General features: G+C 47.6%; 1 protein-coding gene across 1 annotated transcript; it reads left to right on the top strand.

Moving 5' to 3' along the window:
• Window positions 1-1,823: 1,823 nt before the first annotated feature.
• ANKRD53 (ankyrin repeat domain 53) lies at window positions 1,824-16,640 on the top strand. Its single transcript, XM_074952081.1, has 5 exons — window positions 1,824-1,904; window positions 5,975-6,174; window positions 7,062-7,226; window positions 9,581-9,701; window positions 15,957-16,640. The coding sequence occupies exons 1-5, from the start codon at window positions 1,824-1,826 to the stop codon at window positions 16,638-16,640; spliced, it is 1,251 nt and encodes a 416-aa protein (XP_074808182.1).
• The last annotated feature ends 1,975 nt before the right edge of the window (window positions 16,641-18,615 follow it).

Raw genomic sequence — 18,615 nt, 5'->3', positions numbered from 1 at the left:
GGATCACGAGTAGGGGTAAAGGTCAGCTGGGGGTGTGGGTGTGGGGGGGTGAGTTGGGGTGGGGGTGGCTGGGGGGTTTGGGGAGTGTTGGGGATGGGGGTGGGTGGGGGTTGGTTAGTGGATGTGTGTTTGCGGGTGTGATTTGGGGATGGGGTGACTGGGGGATTGTATGTTGGGGACAGAGGTGGCTAGAGAGTTGGGAGGTGTTTGATGGGGGGCGGTTGGCGGTGTGAGTTTGAGTTTGGGGGTGTGAGTTGGGGATGGGGTGACTGAGGGATTGTATGTTGGGGATGGGAGCAGTTGAAGGTGTGAGTTGGGTAGTGGCTGTGGGTTTGGGGGTGTGAGTTGGGAGGCGGCTGGGGGTGTGAGTTGGGGAGCGGCTGGGGGTGTGAGCTGGGGCAGCTGGGGGGTGCATTGGGGAGCAGCTGTGGGTTGGGGGTTGTGTTTGGGACGGGAGTGGATGGGGGGTTGCGTGCGGTGGGGGTTGGTTGGGGAGCTGGGGGACAGGCACTGTGAGGAAGCTGGGGTTTTCAGTGAGTCAGGGATGGATGGCAAGAGGGCTGGATGTGTGTCGGAGCTGGTGGGTCAGTGGGGTAGTTCTGGGTCTGAGATATGTGGGCTTAGCCTGTGGGTGGGTCTGGGGACTGTGGCTGTGGAAGTGTCTGCAGGGTTTGCGTGCTGACATATCACATAGGTCCCGAATAAAGTTTGCCCTCCACCCACTTCCCAAAAATAACCATTCCAGCTGTGAGACCTTTCACCTTCTGTGTGTCAGGTGTCGGGGGGTCGGGCGACGCCAAACCACTGTATTTTTTCATGTCGTTATTTATATTGCACTCACCCCTTGGTCGTGTCTGGCCCCGGGCGCTGGGTGCTGCACAGATAGCAAATGACAGGCCCTGCGCCACGGAGCTTAAAACCTAAAAGACAAGACCCAACAGCCAGGTCAGCTAAGCCCGCTCCTGCGGAGCTTCAGCCGTTCAGTACGGGCTGTGTCGGGTGACAACGTACCGTTCATTTCCCTTCAGACCACACAGGTGTGCAGCAGGGAAAGACCTCAGGTCTTTTGGCTTCACAATGCAGAGCCCTGTCGATATCTATGCGGGGTCTTCCCTTCCTGCCCCAAATCGGGTAGTGTTGTTGTACATTGTTAGATCAGCTGCTGCCTTTCCGAGAAGGCTGCATTCCCCCCTCCACTCTCCAGATAAAAGGTCCCCTCAGGGGAAAGGGGCCAAGTGGAAGCACATCAGCATCTGCCCTTTAGCTCCCTGGAAGAGGCCCCAAAAAGTTAATACAGCCCCAGGTGGTTTTCCCCCAGGGTCTCTGGAAGCTGTGGCAATCAGAGTGTGAATCCCAAGTAACTGGAGAATCACAGGAGCCCAGAGCTGTGGTTTTTCACTGGGGAGGAGACAACGTGCCCCTCCACTTGGTTACTTTTAAAAATTATTGATTTCTAGTAATTTGGCACCTTTTAAATTCAATGTAATTGACTCAGGGCACTTTGAGGTTAGAAGAAAACCTCGGTTGCTTTGTTTGCATCCAATATGGAGGATAGCTGACCTTGCTGGCCACAGGAACTGGAGGGCCGAAGCCAGCTTGTGTGGAGATTGACATGGAATGTATAAAGGATGATGACCTGCCCCTATTCATTAAACCAGGCTGCAACATAGTCCCCGCTTAGCTCAGTGACCACAACTCGAGGCCTTGGGCAGAAGTAAAGAAGACTATGGGACAGACGGAGTGATGTGTCTGTGTTCTCCTTTAGAGGCACTCCCAAATCGACCAGAGTCTGTAAGAAGTTGAATGGAGGAAAGTATGAGCATATGGCGGCCACCATGGGAAACCTGCACTGGCTCCAGGAATGTCTGCAAAAAGCTGAGTCACCTACCCAAGCCGATATCAATGTAAATCCCATTTGTTAAGTGAACGTAATATTGGTGAAAGAAAACCAGGAAACTGGGGAGAAAGGAGTTCAGACTCCCCGGGCCCATTCAGTCCTTGGCTTCTCTGCTAGGAGTGACAACCTGGGGCCCATTGTGATGGACAATTGTGATGCTGGTTTTGTGAGCTGGACACTTGTCTCTTAGCAACTGGTCTGAGCGCAAACTCATTGCAGTGTGGCATAGGGGACTAAGCATGGGAAGGAGAGCCAGAAACTCCTGATTTCTATTTCCCCATTAATACTCTCTGTGATCCTAGACAAAACATTTGCCTTCTTTGTATCTCAGGTCCTCCATCTGTAGAATTGGAATAATGCGTACCTACCTCACAGAGTTGTTGCAATTAATGTTTGCACAGCACTTGGAAGATATAACTAAAAACAGTGTTTATAATCCAGTGATCTCAAACCCCTTTATAAAGATTAGAATAATTATCCACATTTTACAGATGGGAAAATGAGGCACAATCAGGTGAAGTATCTTGCCCAAGTGAGTATAGTAAGTCAGCAGCAGAGTTGGGACTAGAACCAAGGTCTCCTGATTCTACCACCTGTGTGTAAGCTCCATCACCATTATTACAAGGCCACCAGGCACACTTCAAACGAGAGCTTTCAGCTTTGAACTAGCAACCTAGAGGTGATAGGTTCTGTGTACTAATCCTCTGAATCAAGGGTTCTCCACTTGTCCGCCGCAGAGAGTTGGCTGCTCACTGGGGCTCTGATCTAGCAAAGCAAAGCATTCCCACTGAAGCCCCTTGCTTCCAGTGGCTCATTTTCTTTAAGACAGTTAAAAAATGCATAAAATCCTTTGTTTTCCCGTGTGAACGACTGCTATATAGCTGCCACAGGGATGTTATGGGATCCGGTAGGAGCGGAGATGGTCCGTACAGCGATGAGTGAGAGGGGTGGTATTCTCAAAATAGTCTCTGTTAAGTCTCTGATCTGCCCTTTGAAACATTTTAAGACACTTGCTGTGAGCCACCCAGGCCTCAGTCCCATCTTTTATCCTGCTTCCAGTTACATCAAGGACCTGTTATCTAATGGGAATTTATTCAGTGTCATCTGGGTGCTCAGTACCTTCGAAAAATCAGGGCCAGGTTTTTAAAGGTATTTAGGCACCTCCAGACGGAGACGGGTGCTGCATGGGGTTTTCTAAAGCCCCTCGGTTCCTTATGCCCATGAGACTCAGTGAGACTTAGATCTCAGAGGAGCAGCCGTGTTAGTCTGTATTCACAAAAAGAAAAGGAGGACTTGTGGCACCTTACTTGTGGCACTCACAAATTTCTTTGAGCATAAGCTTTCGTGAGCTACAGCTCACTGCATCAGATGCATTCAGTGGAAAATACAGTGGGGAGATTTATATACACAGAGAACGTGAAACAATGGGTGTTACCATACACACTGTAACCAGAGTGATCACTTAAGGTGAGCTATTACCAGCAGGAGAGCGGGGGGGGGGAGGGGGAATAGGGGACCTTTTGTAGTGATAATCTAGGTTGGCCATTTCCAGCAGTCGACAAGAACGTCTGAGGAACAATGGGGGTGGGGTGGGGAATAAACATGGGGAAATAGTTTTACTTTATGTAATGACCCATCCACTCCCAGTCTTTATTCAAGCCTAAGTTAATTGTATCCAGTTTGCAAATTAATTCCAATTCAGCAGTCTCTCATTGGAGTCAGTTTTTGAAGTTTTTTTGTTGAAGAATTGCCACTTTTAGGTCTGTAATTGAGTGTCCAGGGAGGCTGAAGTGTTCTCCGACTGGTTTTTGAATGTTATAATTCTTGACATCTGATTTGTGTCCATTTATTCTTTTATGTAGAGACTGTCCAGTTTGACCAATGTACATGGCAGAGGGATGCTTAGGTGTCTCGGTGCTTTTGAAAATCCTACCGTGCACCTCTGAAAGGCACCTAAATACCTTTAAAAATCTGTCCCTTGGTGTCTAATGGTAGACATCCAAATTTGAAAATTGTATTCCTCCAGAGCCTGCCAACCTGAACCCTGCCATACCGGCTCAGAAATTCTCTATCTGTGCAGATGAATTCTTTTCTACTATGTTTACACAGTCAGCAGGGCAAAGAGAAGGGAGGTGATAGACTCTTCTAGCCAGCTGAAGGGAGATGGCCAGCTCATAGAATGCCGCATTCAGCTCTGGGATCTTTATTGCCAGAAAAAATGTTATGTAAATTGTAGGGAATTAAGAGAAAAAGCAACCTCGATGATTAAGGGGCTAGATGGATCGAGGAAATGTAAATAACTGACTGTATAGGGCAGCTAAGAGACAGCTCAGCGGGGAACATAACTGTGGGTCCATATTTGAAGGGTGTAATAACCAAAGAGGCAGAGGAATTGTTTAGGTAACTCAGGGGCTCTAAATAGGAGTGATGGAATGGCATTGAGAAAGCCAGCCTAAATTTACGCATCGGGGAGGACTTCCTGACAGTCAGACCTGTAGACATTGAATGAAATCTCTCAAGAGAAGCCTCAGCATTTGAGACATAAACCAGGGATAGTGAATTATTTTTTTGTCAAGGCTCACATTTCTTGGTCAAAAGATATAGTCAAGGTCCAGACTCCAGAGCCAATAATATTTTAAAAATAACAATAATGATGATAATAAGTAAATACAAAGATTTCGGGGTTCATTCAAAAGTGTCTGGTGGTCTGGATTTGGCCCGTGGTCCACCTATTGACTATCCCTGCTCTAAACATTAGATTAGATGAGAAATACTAGAAAATAAGATGTAAGGAACAATCCAGCATTGTCCAGTTTGCTGTGAGTTTAACACGGATTTCAGTGGGATTTGTGCTTGAAAATCAATGGCACGATACTGCCCCTTGAGATGATTTAATAGTGGGGGTTTCCATATGGAAGTGCTGTGGTCTTTTTTCCCAAAGGACAATTGAACCTTCTTGCTGTGGGAAGTATTCTTCCCTCCGTGCTCCTGCCTGCAAAGGAGAATGTAACTGAAGGAGTTCTAGGCTTCATGGCAGTCACATTGAACTAGCCAGAAAGATTCTCTGGTTTGTTTCATGCCTGGCTTGTTTGCAGTGTGCAATTCAGACACTGCACTTCTAGCAATGGGTCTAGCCAGGGCCTGATCGAAAGCCCACTGAAGTCACTGGAAAGCTTTGCATTGACTTCAGTGGGCTTTGGATCAGGCCCCTAGTGTGTAATGTAATTTCATTGAGATACCTGCTATCTGAGTGTGACTCTTCGAAGCAAACTGCTTGGAGCTTGATCTACAGATCACAGGAATGAGCCTCACTGACAGCACTGCTGAATGGAAGGAGCTGGGAGTTAGCAGCCTTTCTGATCCGCTCTCATGCAGAATAAATGCAGAGTCATTTAGCTGAGAGCACAGTCCTATTAAGTGCTGCCTCCTTTGCCACCAAATGTTCCCACTGTGAAAATTGGGCTTTTACAGCACAGGGGCAATTGTGACATTATAGCGTGAATAAACTGCACTCAGCCCAAGGCTGTGTTTGTACTGAGCCTCTGGTGACAAATAAAACAATTCCGCTTCGCTCTTGGGATCTTTGCTTGTCAGCAGAAACCAGACAGATGTGTGTGTCAGTGTTGAAAGTCTTATCCCTGTATGTGTGTGGCCATTGCAAAATATAAAGATGTACACACACACACACACACTCCATCTTGTATGTCAATAAAACATTGGGGTACAGACACTTGTTACATTTCAGATACCGTTTCTGTTGTAACCCTCCATTCTCAATCACTTCCAATCACTAGTCCTCAAAATAAATAAATAAAAAACATACCCGACCACACCAAGAAGGTTTAGCCCCATTTTGCAGAGGGGGAAACTGTGTCACAGAAAGGCAATGTGACTCTCCCAGTGTCACAGAAGGCGTTACTATCGGAGCCAAAATTAGAATCCAGGAGGAGCTTTTATTCTCAGAACACTAGCCCACACTTCTCTGGTATGAAAAGCGTCCCCATTAGAGTGGATTAGTTAGTGGACAGTCTGACAAGAAACATTTAGAACTGTCCTTTGCCTCCTCCTCCCTGTTAGGGCTTCTCAGCCATCCATCTAGCAGCTCTATACGGCCGGCTGGAGTGCCTGAAACTGATAGTCGAAAAGTTTGAGGTTGATGTGAACTTAGCCAGTCTGACAGGATGGACACCCATTCACCTGGTGATGAACAAGGAGAGTGGCCCCAGGGCACTGGAGTGTTTGCAGTACCTCATTGGAAAGGGGGCAGACATCAATGTGTGAGTGATGGCTTGAGACTTCGTAACTTTTTACCTCATCTTAATGGGTTTTTTCCCTTTTAATTTGTGTGACTTTAAGGCACTTTAAAGATACTGGCTTGGCAGAACCTGGAGGCTGAAGTCCTGTGTTGATTCTCAGAATAGGTATAGCACAGAAAGCTGTAGTGTAAATTTCCACCACTCCAACATAAGGTACCTCAATCCTGACCTGAAGGGATGAACGAAAAGTTGAGTCTCCATGATCCATTCTTCCTTTGGTCTCTCTGCTGCGTCTGCCCCTGGGGAGGCCTATTCTGATGGGGACTTCTCTCCACTAGGAACATTCAGTCACTTCCCATCCCATCAACCCATGTCACACAGGCCACCCAAAAAGTGATTTCCAGTCACTAACAATGTGACCCGCATTAAAACCAGAGCCTCTGCCTGAAAGACACCCTGCCTCATGACCAAAGTCCTGACCCAGCCATCCACCTGGACTGAGTTGAGACCTGGAGCCACCAACTTGCAAAGAGTTTGGTTGTAATTAGAAGAGATTCACTTGCTGGCCTGGCGAAAATTCTCCCTACCCAAACTCTGTTCAAAAAAATAAGGGGGTTGAGGATTTTCTTTTCTTCAGAGGCTGGGGAAGAGTCTTCCAAAAGAAGTGGTGGAAGCCCATCACTGCGGACCTTGAAATCTAGGCCAAACAAAGCTCCAGAAACCAATAGAACACGATCCTGTAGTGGCGGGGGGCATGGACTGGAGGGGACCTGTAGTCGTCTTTCATCTCCGACCACCATAACTGGTTTGTTCTGTAATGCCAAATGGAAGGAGATACTCTCTGAAGAACTCAGGGGCAGTCTCTCAGAAATCTGGACTAGAATTCGGAATGACAGTCTGTTTTTCAGTCAGAACCAGGGCGGAACGTCGCCACTTCACAAGGCAGCCAGTGAAGGACGCCTCGACTGCATCATTGAACTGGTTGAGGCTGGAGCTGATGTCCACGCCAAGGACGCAGAGGGGCAGCAGCCCATTGACCTCTGCAGGATATGGGCCTACAGGAGCTGCGCTAGGTGAGCGTTGCACACCAAATGATGACTGGTTCAGAGTTGCCAGCTACAATACTGGTTAATAGAATCAGAGAAGATCAGGGTTGGAAGGGACCTCAGGAGGTCATCTAGTCCCACCCCCTGCTCAAAGCAGGACCAATCCCCAACTAAATCAGTCAAGCCGGGCCTTAAAAACCTTTAAAAAATAGCTAAGGTGCAACCAGCTGTGGGTTTAATGATATGAACTGATAACCAGCAGTGGGGAAATAAACACATCTGTCGGGGAAATCAACAGTCCCCCCCGCAGCTCTCCATGCCACAGAATCATGCTCACTAGTACTTTAAAACTGGGGGAAATCTGGTGGTGACAATGGAGTAAAACCACTGGCTAGAGCCACACAGAGGCTACATCTGCACTCAGACCCAACGGCAGTGCCACGTAGTGTAGCTACCTGGCACAGCGAAATGCAGGCTGCAGCCGCCCTGCAGTGTGTAGCTGCACCTGGCAGTGAAAGGCTCTGGCAGGGGGGATGCAGCGGGGAAAGGCTTCAGCAGCTCCCAGCTCAGCCTTTCCCTGCGGCCGGAGATTGCCAGAGTCTTTCCCTGCCGCAGGGGGAAGGCTGACTATAGCAGTGTAGACATGTAGGCATGGACTGGGCCACAGAGAGCCATGTAGGGTCTGCACTTGGGTACATCCCCACACCCTTTCAGACCTGTCTTTACTCTATTCACCTGAGGTCTACACTGCTGTCTATATCCATGCTGGGGGATTACGCTCTGTATGGACACTAAACCCCATGCATGCAATGCAGAGTCCCCCTATCACAGACGTGTGCTGTACAAGCTGCCCCCTGCAGCAATTTCAGTGAACAATATGTCAGATCTGCAGTAGCTCCTGCTGCTCCCATGTGGGGCCTTCACTTGGCTCTGCCCGTGTATTTTTCATCCTGACCTGCCCCGCTTCCTACTGGTCCAGTTTTGCCACCTCTCATTCCAGTTACAGTAAAACCAGTCTGAAGTGACAAATTCAAGGGCAGACAAATCAGTTGCATAACAGAAGGTCATCTGTGAATAGTGGAGTGAAATGTTTGGGGATATTTGCAGACAATAAAAACGTACTCAAGATAGTTAAGTCCAAGACTGACCACGAACGGTTACAAAGCGATCTCACTAAACTAGGTGACTGGGCAACAAAATGGCAGGTAAAACTCAGTGTTGATAAGTGCAAAGTAATGCACATTGGAAAGAATAATTCCAGCTATACATTCAAAGTGATGGGGTCTAAATTAGCTGTTACCACTCAAGAAAGAGATCTTGGCGTCATGGTGGATAGTTCTCTGAAAACATCCACTCAATGTGCAGCAGTCAAAAAAGCGAACAATGTTAGAAACCATTAGGAAAGGGATAGATAATAAACCAGAAACTATCATAATGCCGCTGTATGAATCCATGGTACTTCGAATATTGCATGCAGTTCTGGTTGCTCCATCTCAAAAAAGATATTTTGGTCTATTAGAATTATACAGAGAAGGGCAACAAAAATGATGAGGGATATGCAACAACTTCCATATGTGGGGAGATTAATAAGACTGGGACTGCTCATTTTAGAAGAGAGATGACTAAAGGGGGAGATGACAGAGGTCTATACAATCATGAATTTTCTGGGGAAAGTGAATAGGAAAATTTTATTTACCCCTTCACATAACACGAAAACTAGGGATCATCCAATGAAATTAACAGGCAGCAGGATTAAGACAAACAAAAAGTTCATGAAATGCGCCATTAACCTGTGGAACTCATTGCCAGGGGATGATGTGAAGGCCAAAAGTATAACTGGGTTCAAATATGAATTAGATAAATTCATTGAGGACAGGTCCATCAATGTCTATTAGCCAAGATGGTCAGGGATGCAACCCCATGCACTGGGTGTCCCTAAACCTCTGAATGTCAGAAGCTGGGACTGGGTGACAAGGGATGGATCATTTAATAAATCGGCCCACTCCTTATGCCCTTCCAGCTTGTCTGTGAACCACTGATAACTACTCTCTGGGAATTGTTTTCCAACCAGTTATGCACCCACCTTATAGTAGCTCCATCTAGCTTTGGTTTATTTATGACAAGGTCATGTGAGACAGTATCAAAAGCCTTACTAAAGTGAAGATATACCACATCTACCACTTCCCCCCATCCACAAGGCTTGTTACCCTGTCAAAGAAAGCTATCAGGTTGGTTTGACACGTTTTGTTCTTGACAAACCCATGCTGACTGTTACTTATCACCTTATTGTCTTCTAAGTCTTTGCAAATTGATTGCTTGATTATTTGCTCCATTAGCTTTCTGGGTGCTGAAGTCAAGCTGATTGGTCTGTGATTCTCCAGGTACCTGAATGATGCCATGTGGAAAACAGAGAAGCGCAATTTTGCTCGTGAAATGCACAAGCTGAATCAAATCAAAAGTGAATGTCAGCACTTGGAACAAAACTTCCTGAAGATAGAGAAGGTAAGATCACCACGGCTGTAGCACCGGCAGAGCCAGGGGCTTTCCTGACTGGTTTTGGTTTCTAGTTCAAATAAAAGGTCTTTTGCTGGCCTTGTTGCCAACTAGTAACCTATAAGGCAGTTAGGGGTGGAAAAGACGATTAATGCCCAGCTAGTTCAGCCCCTCAGCAGCACTGGTCCCTGTGAGAACTTCTCCAGCGTTCCAGGTTTTAAAGCACTCAACTGTGAGGCCCCTACCCCTTGGCAAACTGTGCCCAAGCCCACTGAATCTGAGGGCAAGTCTACACTGCAAAATGAAGTCTATCTCAGTTATGTCGGCGTACAGCCACCACAGTAATGAAGTTCCTTTTGCACGTCCGCACTATGCTCCTGGTGTCCGCGGTGCGTGTCCTCACCAGGAGCGCTTGCACCGACTGAACTCAGTGTGGGGCACTGTGGGATGTCTTCTGAAAGGCAGCAACAGCTGCTGTAAGCAACCCAGTGTCTACACGGACGCTGCGTCGATCTAACTACATCGACCTAAGCACTTTGCCTCTCGCGGAGGTGGAGTTATAAAGGTGGTGCAGTGTGCGAGTTAAATCAGTGGGAGCGACATTTTAGTGCAGACGCTTTCGGAGTTACGGCCACATAAGCTGCCGTATGTCAACCTAACAGTGTAGTGTAGACCAGGCCTGAGCTGGAAGAGACTTCTTAGGTCACAGCCAGGGTAGGGTTGTTCCCTGTTTTACCATGTCCATTTCTAAGTGTGTTTCCTGCCCTTCTGCTGCCTAACAAATCTCATCGTCTGGAACCATTTCCTGCTACTCAGTTTAAGTTTCCCCTTTCCTGATCTCATTCCACTGCTCCTCATTTTACCCGTTCACGACTGGAATAATTCTTCCCCCTTGTTCATTACACACGCCAAAGACTCACAGAAACAGCGTTGCCTGCTCCCCCCTGAATCTTATGCCCGAGGGCCAGAAGGCACATGAGAGCTGTGCAGATATGCTTGTGTAGGTGTTCCTATGTATCCGAGGCTACATCTGCCCTGCAGCTAGGGGCATGGTTTCCCTGCTGCGGCGAGCGGAACAGCAGGGTAGCCCCGGCAGCGTGTGTCGTGGCAGGTTAGCCGCGCTCAGTCCCCCCAGGTGGGTTCGTGCTCAGCGCGGCTGAGCTGTGTCTCCACCGCCACTATTTGTGCGAGCTTGATGAGAGCTAGCGCGAGAGCGTGCACGCCCCTCGCTCGCCGGGTGGGCTTCTCCTGAGGCCCCAGGTGGCGCACTCCGCCTCCGGCCTGCGGCATTCAGCTGGGATGCCTCAGTCCCTGTTACGCAGAAGCACCCGCTCCGTCCCATCCACTAGCCCAGGACTCCTTGGAGCCCTAGGGTCTGAGCACTAATGCAAGAGGGGAGCTGTGTGCCACGCGCCAAATCCACCCCAGAACAGCCAACCGCTATTTCCACACACAGGTTTGGTGTCAGCCAAGGGGCCCTTTCCAATGAAAAAAACATGGAGTCAGAAAATTCCCCGTCAGCTCTCCATAGCGGTCAGGGGAGAGCTGCACTTTGGCTGCCCCTGCGCTGTAAGAAACCATGCCAAATCAATCTGCAGACAGATGTCACCTGGCCTAGCTGAGAGTCAGATCTGAGGATGAAAGTTAGTCGTGGGCTTAATTGCGTTATGAGTGAATCATGCCTCAGGGGCCACAACCCATGAGCAAAGCTGCAGCTGCTGTTTGCTGACTACAGGCTAGCCTGGTTATAGGAATATACTGTCTAAATCTGTCCAGTCAGCTTAATATCAGAGAGATCTTCTGTCAAGGGGATGCTGGGCCTGTCAGGAAGCTGATGGACTCAGTGACTTAACAGGCCTGTTCCACCATGGCTGCAGAGGTCTGTCTAGCTTTTCTGCAGCTTCTCAGGACTGTCATTTACCCTGTACAGGACCCAGCACAAAGCATAGGTCCTCTCGTTATAGAGTCATAGATTCCAAGGCCAGAAGGGACCACTGTGGTAGCCAGACCTAGTCAAACCTACTGTGTAACACAAGGCAGAGAACTTCCCCAAAATAATTCCTAGAGCAGAGCTTTTTAGAAAAACATCCCATCTTGATTTAGACATGGTCAGTGATGGAGAATCCACCGCAACCCCCAAATCTTTTTCAGTATCACTGCTTCCCGGGTTACAGTCCCTCATCCTGTAAATATGGCCTACATTCTTTGGTCCTAGATATATACGCTTACATTTAGCTGCGTGAAAATGTGTTTTGTTTGCTTGCGCCCAGTTTACCAAATGATCCAGATCGCACTAAATCAGTGATCTGTCCTCTCTATTTACCACTCCCTCAATTTGTATCATCTGCAGACTTTATTAATATGATGATTTCATGTTTTCTTCCAAGTCATTGATAAAAATGTTAAATAGCGTATGGCCAAGAACCATCCCCGTGGGACCTCAGTGGATACATATACACTCAATGATAATTCCCCATTTACAGTTACATTTTGAAATCTTTCAGAGTAGCAGCCGTGTTAGTCTGTATTCGCAAAAAGAACAGGAGTACTTGTGGCACCTTAGAGACTAACAAATTTATTTGAGCATAAGCTTTCGTGAGCTACAGCTCACTTCATCGGATGCATTCGAAAGCTTATGCTCAAATAAATTGGTGAGTCTCTAAGGTGCCACTAGTACTCCTTTTCTTTTTGAGATCTGCCACTTAGCCAGTTTTTAATCCATTTAACGTGTGCCATGTTAATTTTATAGAATTATGGTTTTTTAATCAAAATGGCATGCAGTGTCAAGTCAAAGGCTTTACAGAAGTCTAAGTCTAGGACATCAGCACTGTTACTTTTATCAAACACCTTGTAATCTCATAAAGAGAATCAAGTTAGTTAGATAGGATCTGTATTCTATAAACCCCTGCTGAGTTGCATTAATTACATTACTCTCCTTGAACTCTTTATTAATCAAGTCCTGTATCAGCCACTCCATTATCTTGCTCAGGATTGAGGTCAGGCTGACAGGCCTAAAATTACTTGAGTCGTCCCATTTACTCTTTCTAAATATTGGCACAACATTCACTTTCTTCCAGTCTTCCCCTGTGCTCCAATACTTACTGAAAATCTACATTAACGGTCTGGCAAGCTCACCAACCAGCTCTTTTAAAACTCTTGGATGCAAGTTATCTGGACCTGCTGATTTGAAAATGTCTAGCTTGAGTAGCTCCTGTTTAACATCCTCCAGATGGAGTGGAAAGAGTGTTAACATCACCATATGATGAGACTACACCATCTGTTTTCCCTCCAAACACAGAACAGAAATATTTATTGAATGGCTTCTGCCTTTTCTGCATTATTTATAACTCTACCCTGTCCACCAGTTCCATTGCCAGGATTCTTTTTGTTCCTAGTATATTTTTAAAAAGTACTTATTGTCCTTAACTCTGCTGGCCCTAGATTTCTCCTCAGTGGGGCAGCAGAACTTGTTGATGATATCAAGAAGGCAGAGGTGTTTAATGCCTGTTTTGCTTGAGTCTTCACTAAAAGGGTAAATGGTGACCAGGTAATATTAATTGTGTTGACTAACAAGGGGGAAGGAACCCAAGTCAAAACAGGGAAAGAAGAGGTTAAAGAATATTTAGATAAATTAGATGTATGAAAGTCAGCAGGGCCTGAAGAAATTTGTCCTAGGGTACTTAAGGAACTAACTGAAGCAATCTCAGAATCATTAGCAATGACCTTTGAGAACTCATAGAGGACAGGTGAAGACCCAGAGAACTGGACAAGGGCAAACATAGTACTTATTAAAAGTGGGAACAAAGAAGACCCAGAGGGACTGTAGACCAGTCAGTCTAAATTCAATACCTGGAAAAATGCTAAACAAATTATTAAACATTCATTCTGTACACACCTAGCAGATAATAGGGTTATAAGGAATAGCCAATAGGGATTTGTCAAGAACAAATCATGCCAAACAACCCTAATTTCCTCTTTTGACGGGGTTACTGGCCTAGGGGATGGGAGAAGCAGTAGATGTGATATAGCTTGATTTTAGTAAGACTTTTCACACAGTCCCACATGATAGTCTCATATGCAAACAAGGGAAATGTGGTCTAGATTAAATTACTGTAAGGTGGGTGCATAACTGGTTGAAAGACCGACTCAAAGAGTAGTTATCAAAGGTTCGCTGTCACACTAGAAGGCATATTTAGTGGCATAATTTCATTAATGACTTGGTTAATTGAGTGGCAAGTATGCTTATAAAATTTGTGGATAACGCCAAGATGGGAAGGTTGCAAGCACTTTGGAGGCCAGGATTAGAGTTCAAAACGACCTTGACAAATTAGAAAATTGGACTGAAATCAACATGGTGAAATTCAGTGAAGACAAGCACAAAGGAATTCATTTAGGAAGGAAAAATCAAATGCACAACTGCAAACTGGGGAATAATGGGCTAGGTGGCAGCGCTGCCGACAAGGGTCTGGAGGTTAGAGTGGATCATAAATTGAATATGAGCCGGCGGTGTGATGCAGTTGCAAAAAAGGCTAATGTCATTCTGGGGGTGTTAACAGGAATGTTGTATGTAAGCCACAGGAGGTAATTGTCCCACTCTACTCCGCACTGGTGAGGCCTCAGTTGGAGCAGCGTGTCCAGTTCTGGGTGTCATGCTTGAGGAAAGAGGTGGATAAATTGGAGGGAGTCCAGAGGAGAGCAAGAAAAATGAGAGAAGGTTTCAAAACCCTGACTGATGGGGAAAGGTTAAAAAGACTGAGCAGGTGGAGGCTTGAGAAACGAAGAGTGGGAGGAACGGGGGGAACCGCGTAAGAGTAGTCACGTTCAGAGCTGTTACAAAGCGGACAGGGATCAATGGCTCTCCACGGCCACTGAAGGTAGGACAAGAAGTCATGGGCTTCATCTGCCCATGAGACTTCGGTTAGGTTGCAGGAAAAGCTTTCTAACTCTTCGGGGAGTTCAGCTCTGGAACAGGCTTCCAAGGGAGCTTGTGGAATCCCTGTCGCTGGAGGTTTGGAAGAACAGGTAGGACAAACACTGGTCAGGGATGATCTAGGTTTACTTGGCCCTGGCTCAGCACACAGGGCTGGACTTAATGACCCCTTCCAGCCCTACCTATGATTCTACAAGAATACCATCAGCAAGAGCATGCATTGCCAGCAGGGCTGCAGAATGGTAGCGTTCGGGTCAGACGCTGTGTTTCCGCAGAGAGAGGGATGGCCCAGTGGTAGGGCACAGACCTGGACGTGGGAGACCAGGGTTCAATTTCCTGCTCTGCCATGAACTTCCTGTGTGACCTTGGACAAGTCACTTAGCCCCCCCTCTGCCTCAGTTCTCCATCGGGGGATAATACTGCTTAGGGTTGTGAGGATAAATACATGAAAAATGATGCAGCACTTTGATCTATATAAGAAATAGGGGTTATGTTTATATTGTCAATGGCTTTTTAATGCTTTAAGCTGTTTGAGGGACCATAATGCTAAGATCTCATCTCCTCATGGTATTTCCACCAGACAGGAGAAAGACCCAGGCCATGAACTTCGGTTTGAATAGCATGGGGTACCTTGTCTCATGGCACTTTGGACCTAGTTCTGAGACATTAAAAACCTGTGAAAATACAAATACGAATCAGCAAATCACAAAGCCCACGGCCCAGCCCTACACCTAGTGACAGCCCAGTCCTTTCTCTGGACTGCTCAGGTCTGTTCATGAGCGTGACTCCCCTGATGTTAAAATCCTCCAGATCAGGACTTGTTCTCGCCTCATTGGCGCAGGAAAGCCCTTAGACCAGATACTGCTGAGATATTTGCCTCCTTTCACCTGGGCTGAACTTGCCTTTTTAGACTCACTACTCAGTTCGCCCCCCTGCAACGAAGCGCCCCAAGGGTGGAACGCAGAAGCTGCTTCCGACCCGAGAGCACAGGATAGGAATTGAGCACTGTGCCCCCAGGAAACCAGAGGGGGAACTTGTAGGTAGGCAAAATATTAACGTGAGCTGGAATGTAGCCAGAACCCAGGACACTGAATTAACGTTCCATCCAAGGAAGAAGGCACTGTAGCAGCATAGCGTCCAGTAGCGGGTCATTCAGCAGTGATTCAGAGGAAAGACCACCCTCGCCCCTCCCGCCCCACCAAACCACGTTTAGAAAACACCTGCCAGGCTTTCTGGCTCCTTAACACGTTTTAAGCGAGTGCAGCCTGGCCTGGGTGACGAACGTTCGATCTAATGACCCAGGCTTGACTTGGTTGTGTGTGTGTTTGTTGCAGAGGGAGCAGGACTTGTTGAATGCAGTGGCATTCTCTAACTGGCTTGGAACGAAGCAGCAACAGGGGTTGCCTGACTCTGCTAAACGGTGGCATTTTCCGGAGGACAGAGCGAAGCTGGATGCTGTCCCCAAGAAGGAAGTGGCTAAAATACCTCCTGGAGAAAAAAAACCCAGCATGCACACCAAGCGGAGGGCTAAGATTAAAGGGGAACCTCGTTTATCTGCCACTGCTCAGCCCCGCACTGGGAAATCACAGCGAGCTTGGAATGCCAGCGTCAATCCATCCTCCCCTCGGGTGACAGACATATTCCGACCTACAACAGTCCGGCTGGGCACCGACCCCGAAGCCTGTGGGGATCATGACTTCAGCTCCTTCTTGTTTCTCTCCAAGGACTCGCGCGGACAGCCAGTGATCGACATGGCTTACAAAGGCAGACTCTCCCCCGTCCCCAACCTGCCTTATGAAGTGATCGAGAAAAGCCTGTATCCCCACGCTCGGCCCATCAGATTAAAGATGCCGCAAGAATTTAAACCCACACACATCTTCGATGTGACAAGGAAGCGCCGCCCAAGCCTGGAGCACAGGTGGACGGACGAAATGGCTGTCAGCTTGCGGGAAACTCTGGACCCAGCATTGAGAGCTACGCTAAAGGCTCACCTCTCTGCAATCAACGACAGCAGTTAGAACTTCCATCTGCAAAACCAGGGCTTCATCCTGCAAGGCGCTGAGCACCTTCCAACTCCCACTGATGTCAGTGAGGAGCGGAGGGTGCTCAGCACCTCAATGGATCAGCCCTTATGCGGATACCCTCCTCCCACTTCCACGCTGCCTTTTTCTGACTCTTGACTTTTTAATATTCCGCTTAGAATGATTTTGATTGGCATAACCCAGCTATGTGACTTACTGAGCTGGAGCAGATAAAGAGTCGGCATCACTAACACCTGACCTGCCTTATGATCATAAGAGAACTAGCCAGGAAAAACTAGCTCAAAGACATCAGCCTTGCCATTTAAACTAGGAAGTGCATTAAACCTACTGCTCTTCTGTGCTAAGGCCTTGTGTCCTTGCTCACTAATACAACCCAGTTCAGGGTGTTTTGGTATTACTGGGCTGATGTCTCCAGAACCTCACTTCTTCCACCAGACCAGTAATTCCGCCACAGAACAGAACTTGATGGAGAAGACAGGCCACAGAGTGCCAGCGATTTGCTGCCCAACAAATTCTGAGCTCTCCTACAGAGCCCAAGACCCACATGCTCTCTCTGCTTCTTGGCACCACGTTGGCAGTGGGGCATGGGCCCTGGCTAAGCTTTCCCTCCCTCCAGGAAGGCAAACTGCCATAAAAAGATATGCTCAGATGCAGTTCCCAGCAGGGGGTAAAAGATCAGGCTGGATCGAACTGCAAACGTGGCAGGCAAAGCCTAGGCTGCCTTCCTTGGGAGTACCCATCGTGCCCAGGGATTAGAGAGCACCCACGCAGACCTGGGCCCTGCTTTCTCTGCATTTCTGCCGTCAGGTTTCATTTTCAAACATAGTCTCTAGCCCTTCTGGTTGCCAGCTGCGACCTGACGCAGTACTGCCTGCCAGAGGTGGCAAACAGTGTGAAGCAGAGCTGGAAGCTGCAGTGTTAACTCTGAAGCCTACCACTCACGTCTGGGAACTGTTAATCTTCGAGTCAAACATAGTCATATGCAAAACTGCCTAATCCAGTTTTGTTTTGTTTTTTAATACAGTGGCAGATATCAGGGGGACATTCATAGGATTGTAGGACTGGAAGGGACTTTGAGGGGTCTAGTCCAGTCCCCTGCACTCATGGCAGGGCTAAGTACTATGGTATGCAGGGACGTGCTGGCTGCCGCTTCCCGCAGCTCCCATTGGCCAGAAACAGCAAACTGCGGCCACTGGGAGCTGCGGGTGGCCAGGCCTGTGGTCAATGTGAACAAACTATCTCGCAGCTCGCCAGCAGATTACCCTGATGGGCCGCGTGCAGCCTGCAGGGTAAAGTTGCCTGCCACTGATATAGATCATCCTTGACAGGGGTTTGTCCAACCTGCTCTTTAAAACCTCCAACAACAGAGATTCCACAACCTCCCTGGGCAATTTATTCCAGGACACCAAGGTGGAGAATAAAATTCAAGCACCACTGCGCCTCCCAAAATATGTTATATCAGCCCCTGCCCCACAGAGGGGAGCGGGAAAGAGGGAGATCCTACAGGACTATGCTCATGACTATCCTGGTAACTATAATGATCTAACCGGGTCCTCACACAGGGTAGCCTGGACAGTTGGGCAAACACACTAGCCAGTTCTTGGCTTGTCAAAAAATTAGACCAGAGTCCCATCTTTCCCCCACCATGTACTTCACCGCAAGCTGAACCTAGCTTCTGCAATAAGATCCCTACAGCAGCTTCATCCAAATTAAACATGGAGGTTATTGAATAAATATGAAAGAACAGTCCGCAAATTTGAGATGGGTAAACTGAGGCAAAGAGCACATGCCTTGCTCAAGCCCCCAGAGTCAAAGTCAGAACCCAGGAGTTCTTCACACCCAGTCCTGTAGAGGTGCTTCCTCATTTTGCTCTTCAGTGTTTAAGCTCTGCACTCGGGTGGCAGGGCTAATTCATGCATCTTTTGTGCAGATTTAACCATATCACCAGATA

This window comes from Natator depressus, chromosome 4 (genome assembly GCF_965152275.1).
Source record: "Natator depressus isolate rNatDep1 chromosome 4, rNatDep2.hap1, whole genome shotgun sequence".
NCBI classification, from domain to species: domain Eukaryota; kingdom Metazoa; phylum Chordata; order Testudines; family Cheloniidae; genus Natator; species Natator depressus.
The sequence above is the reverse complement of the archived record's forward strand: the minus strand, read 5'-3'. Positions and strand labels throughout refer to the sequence as shown.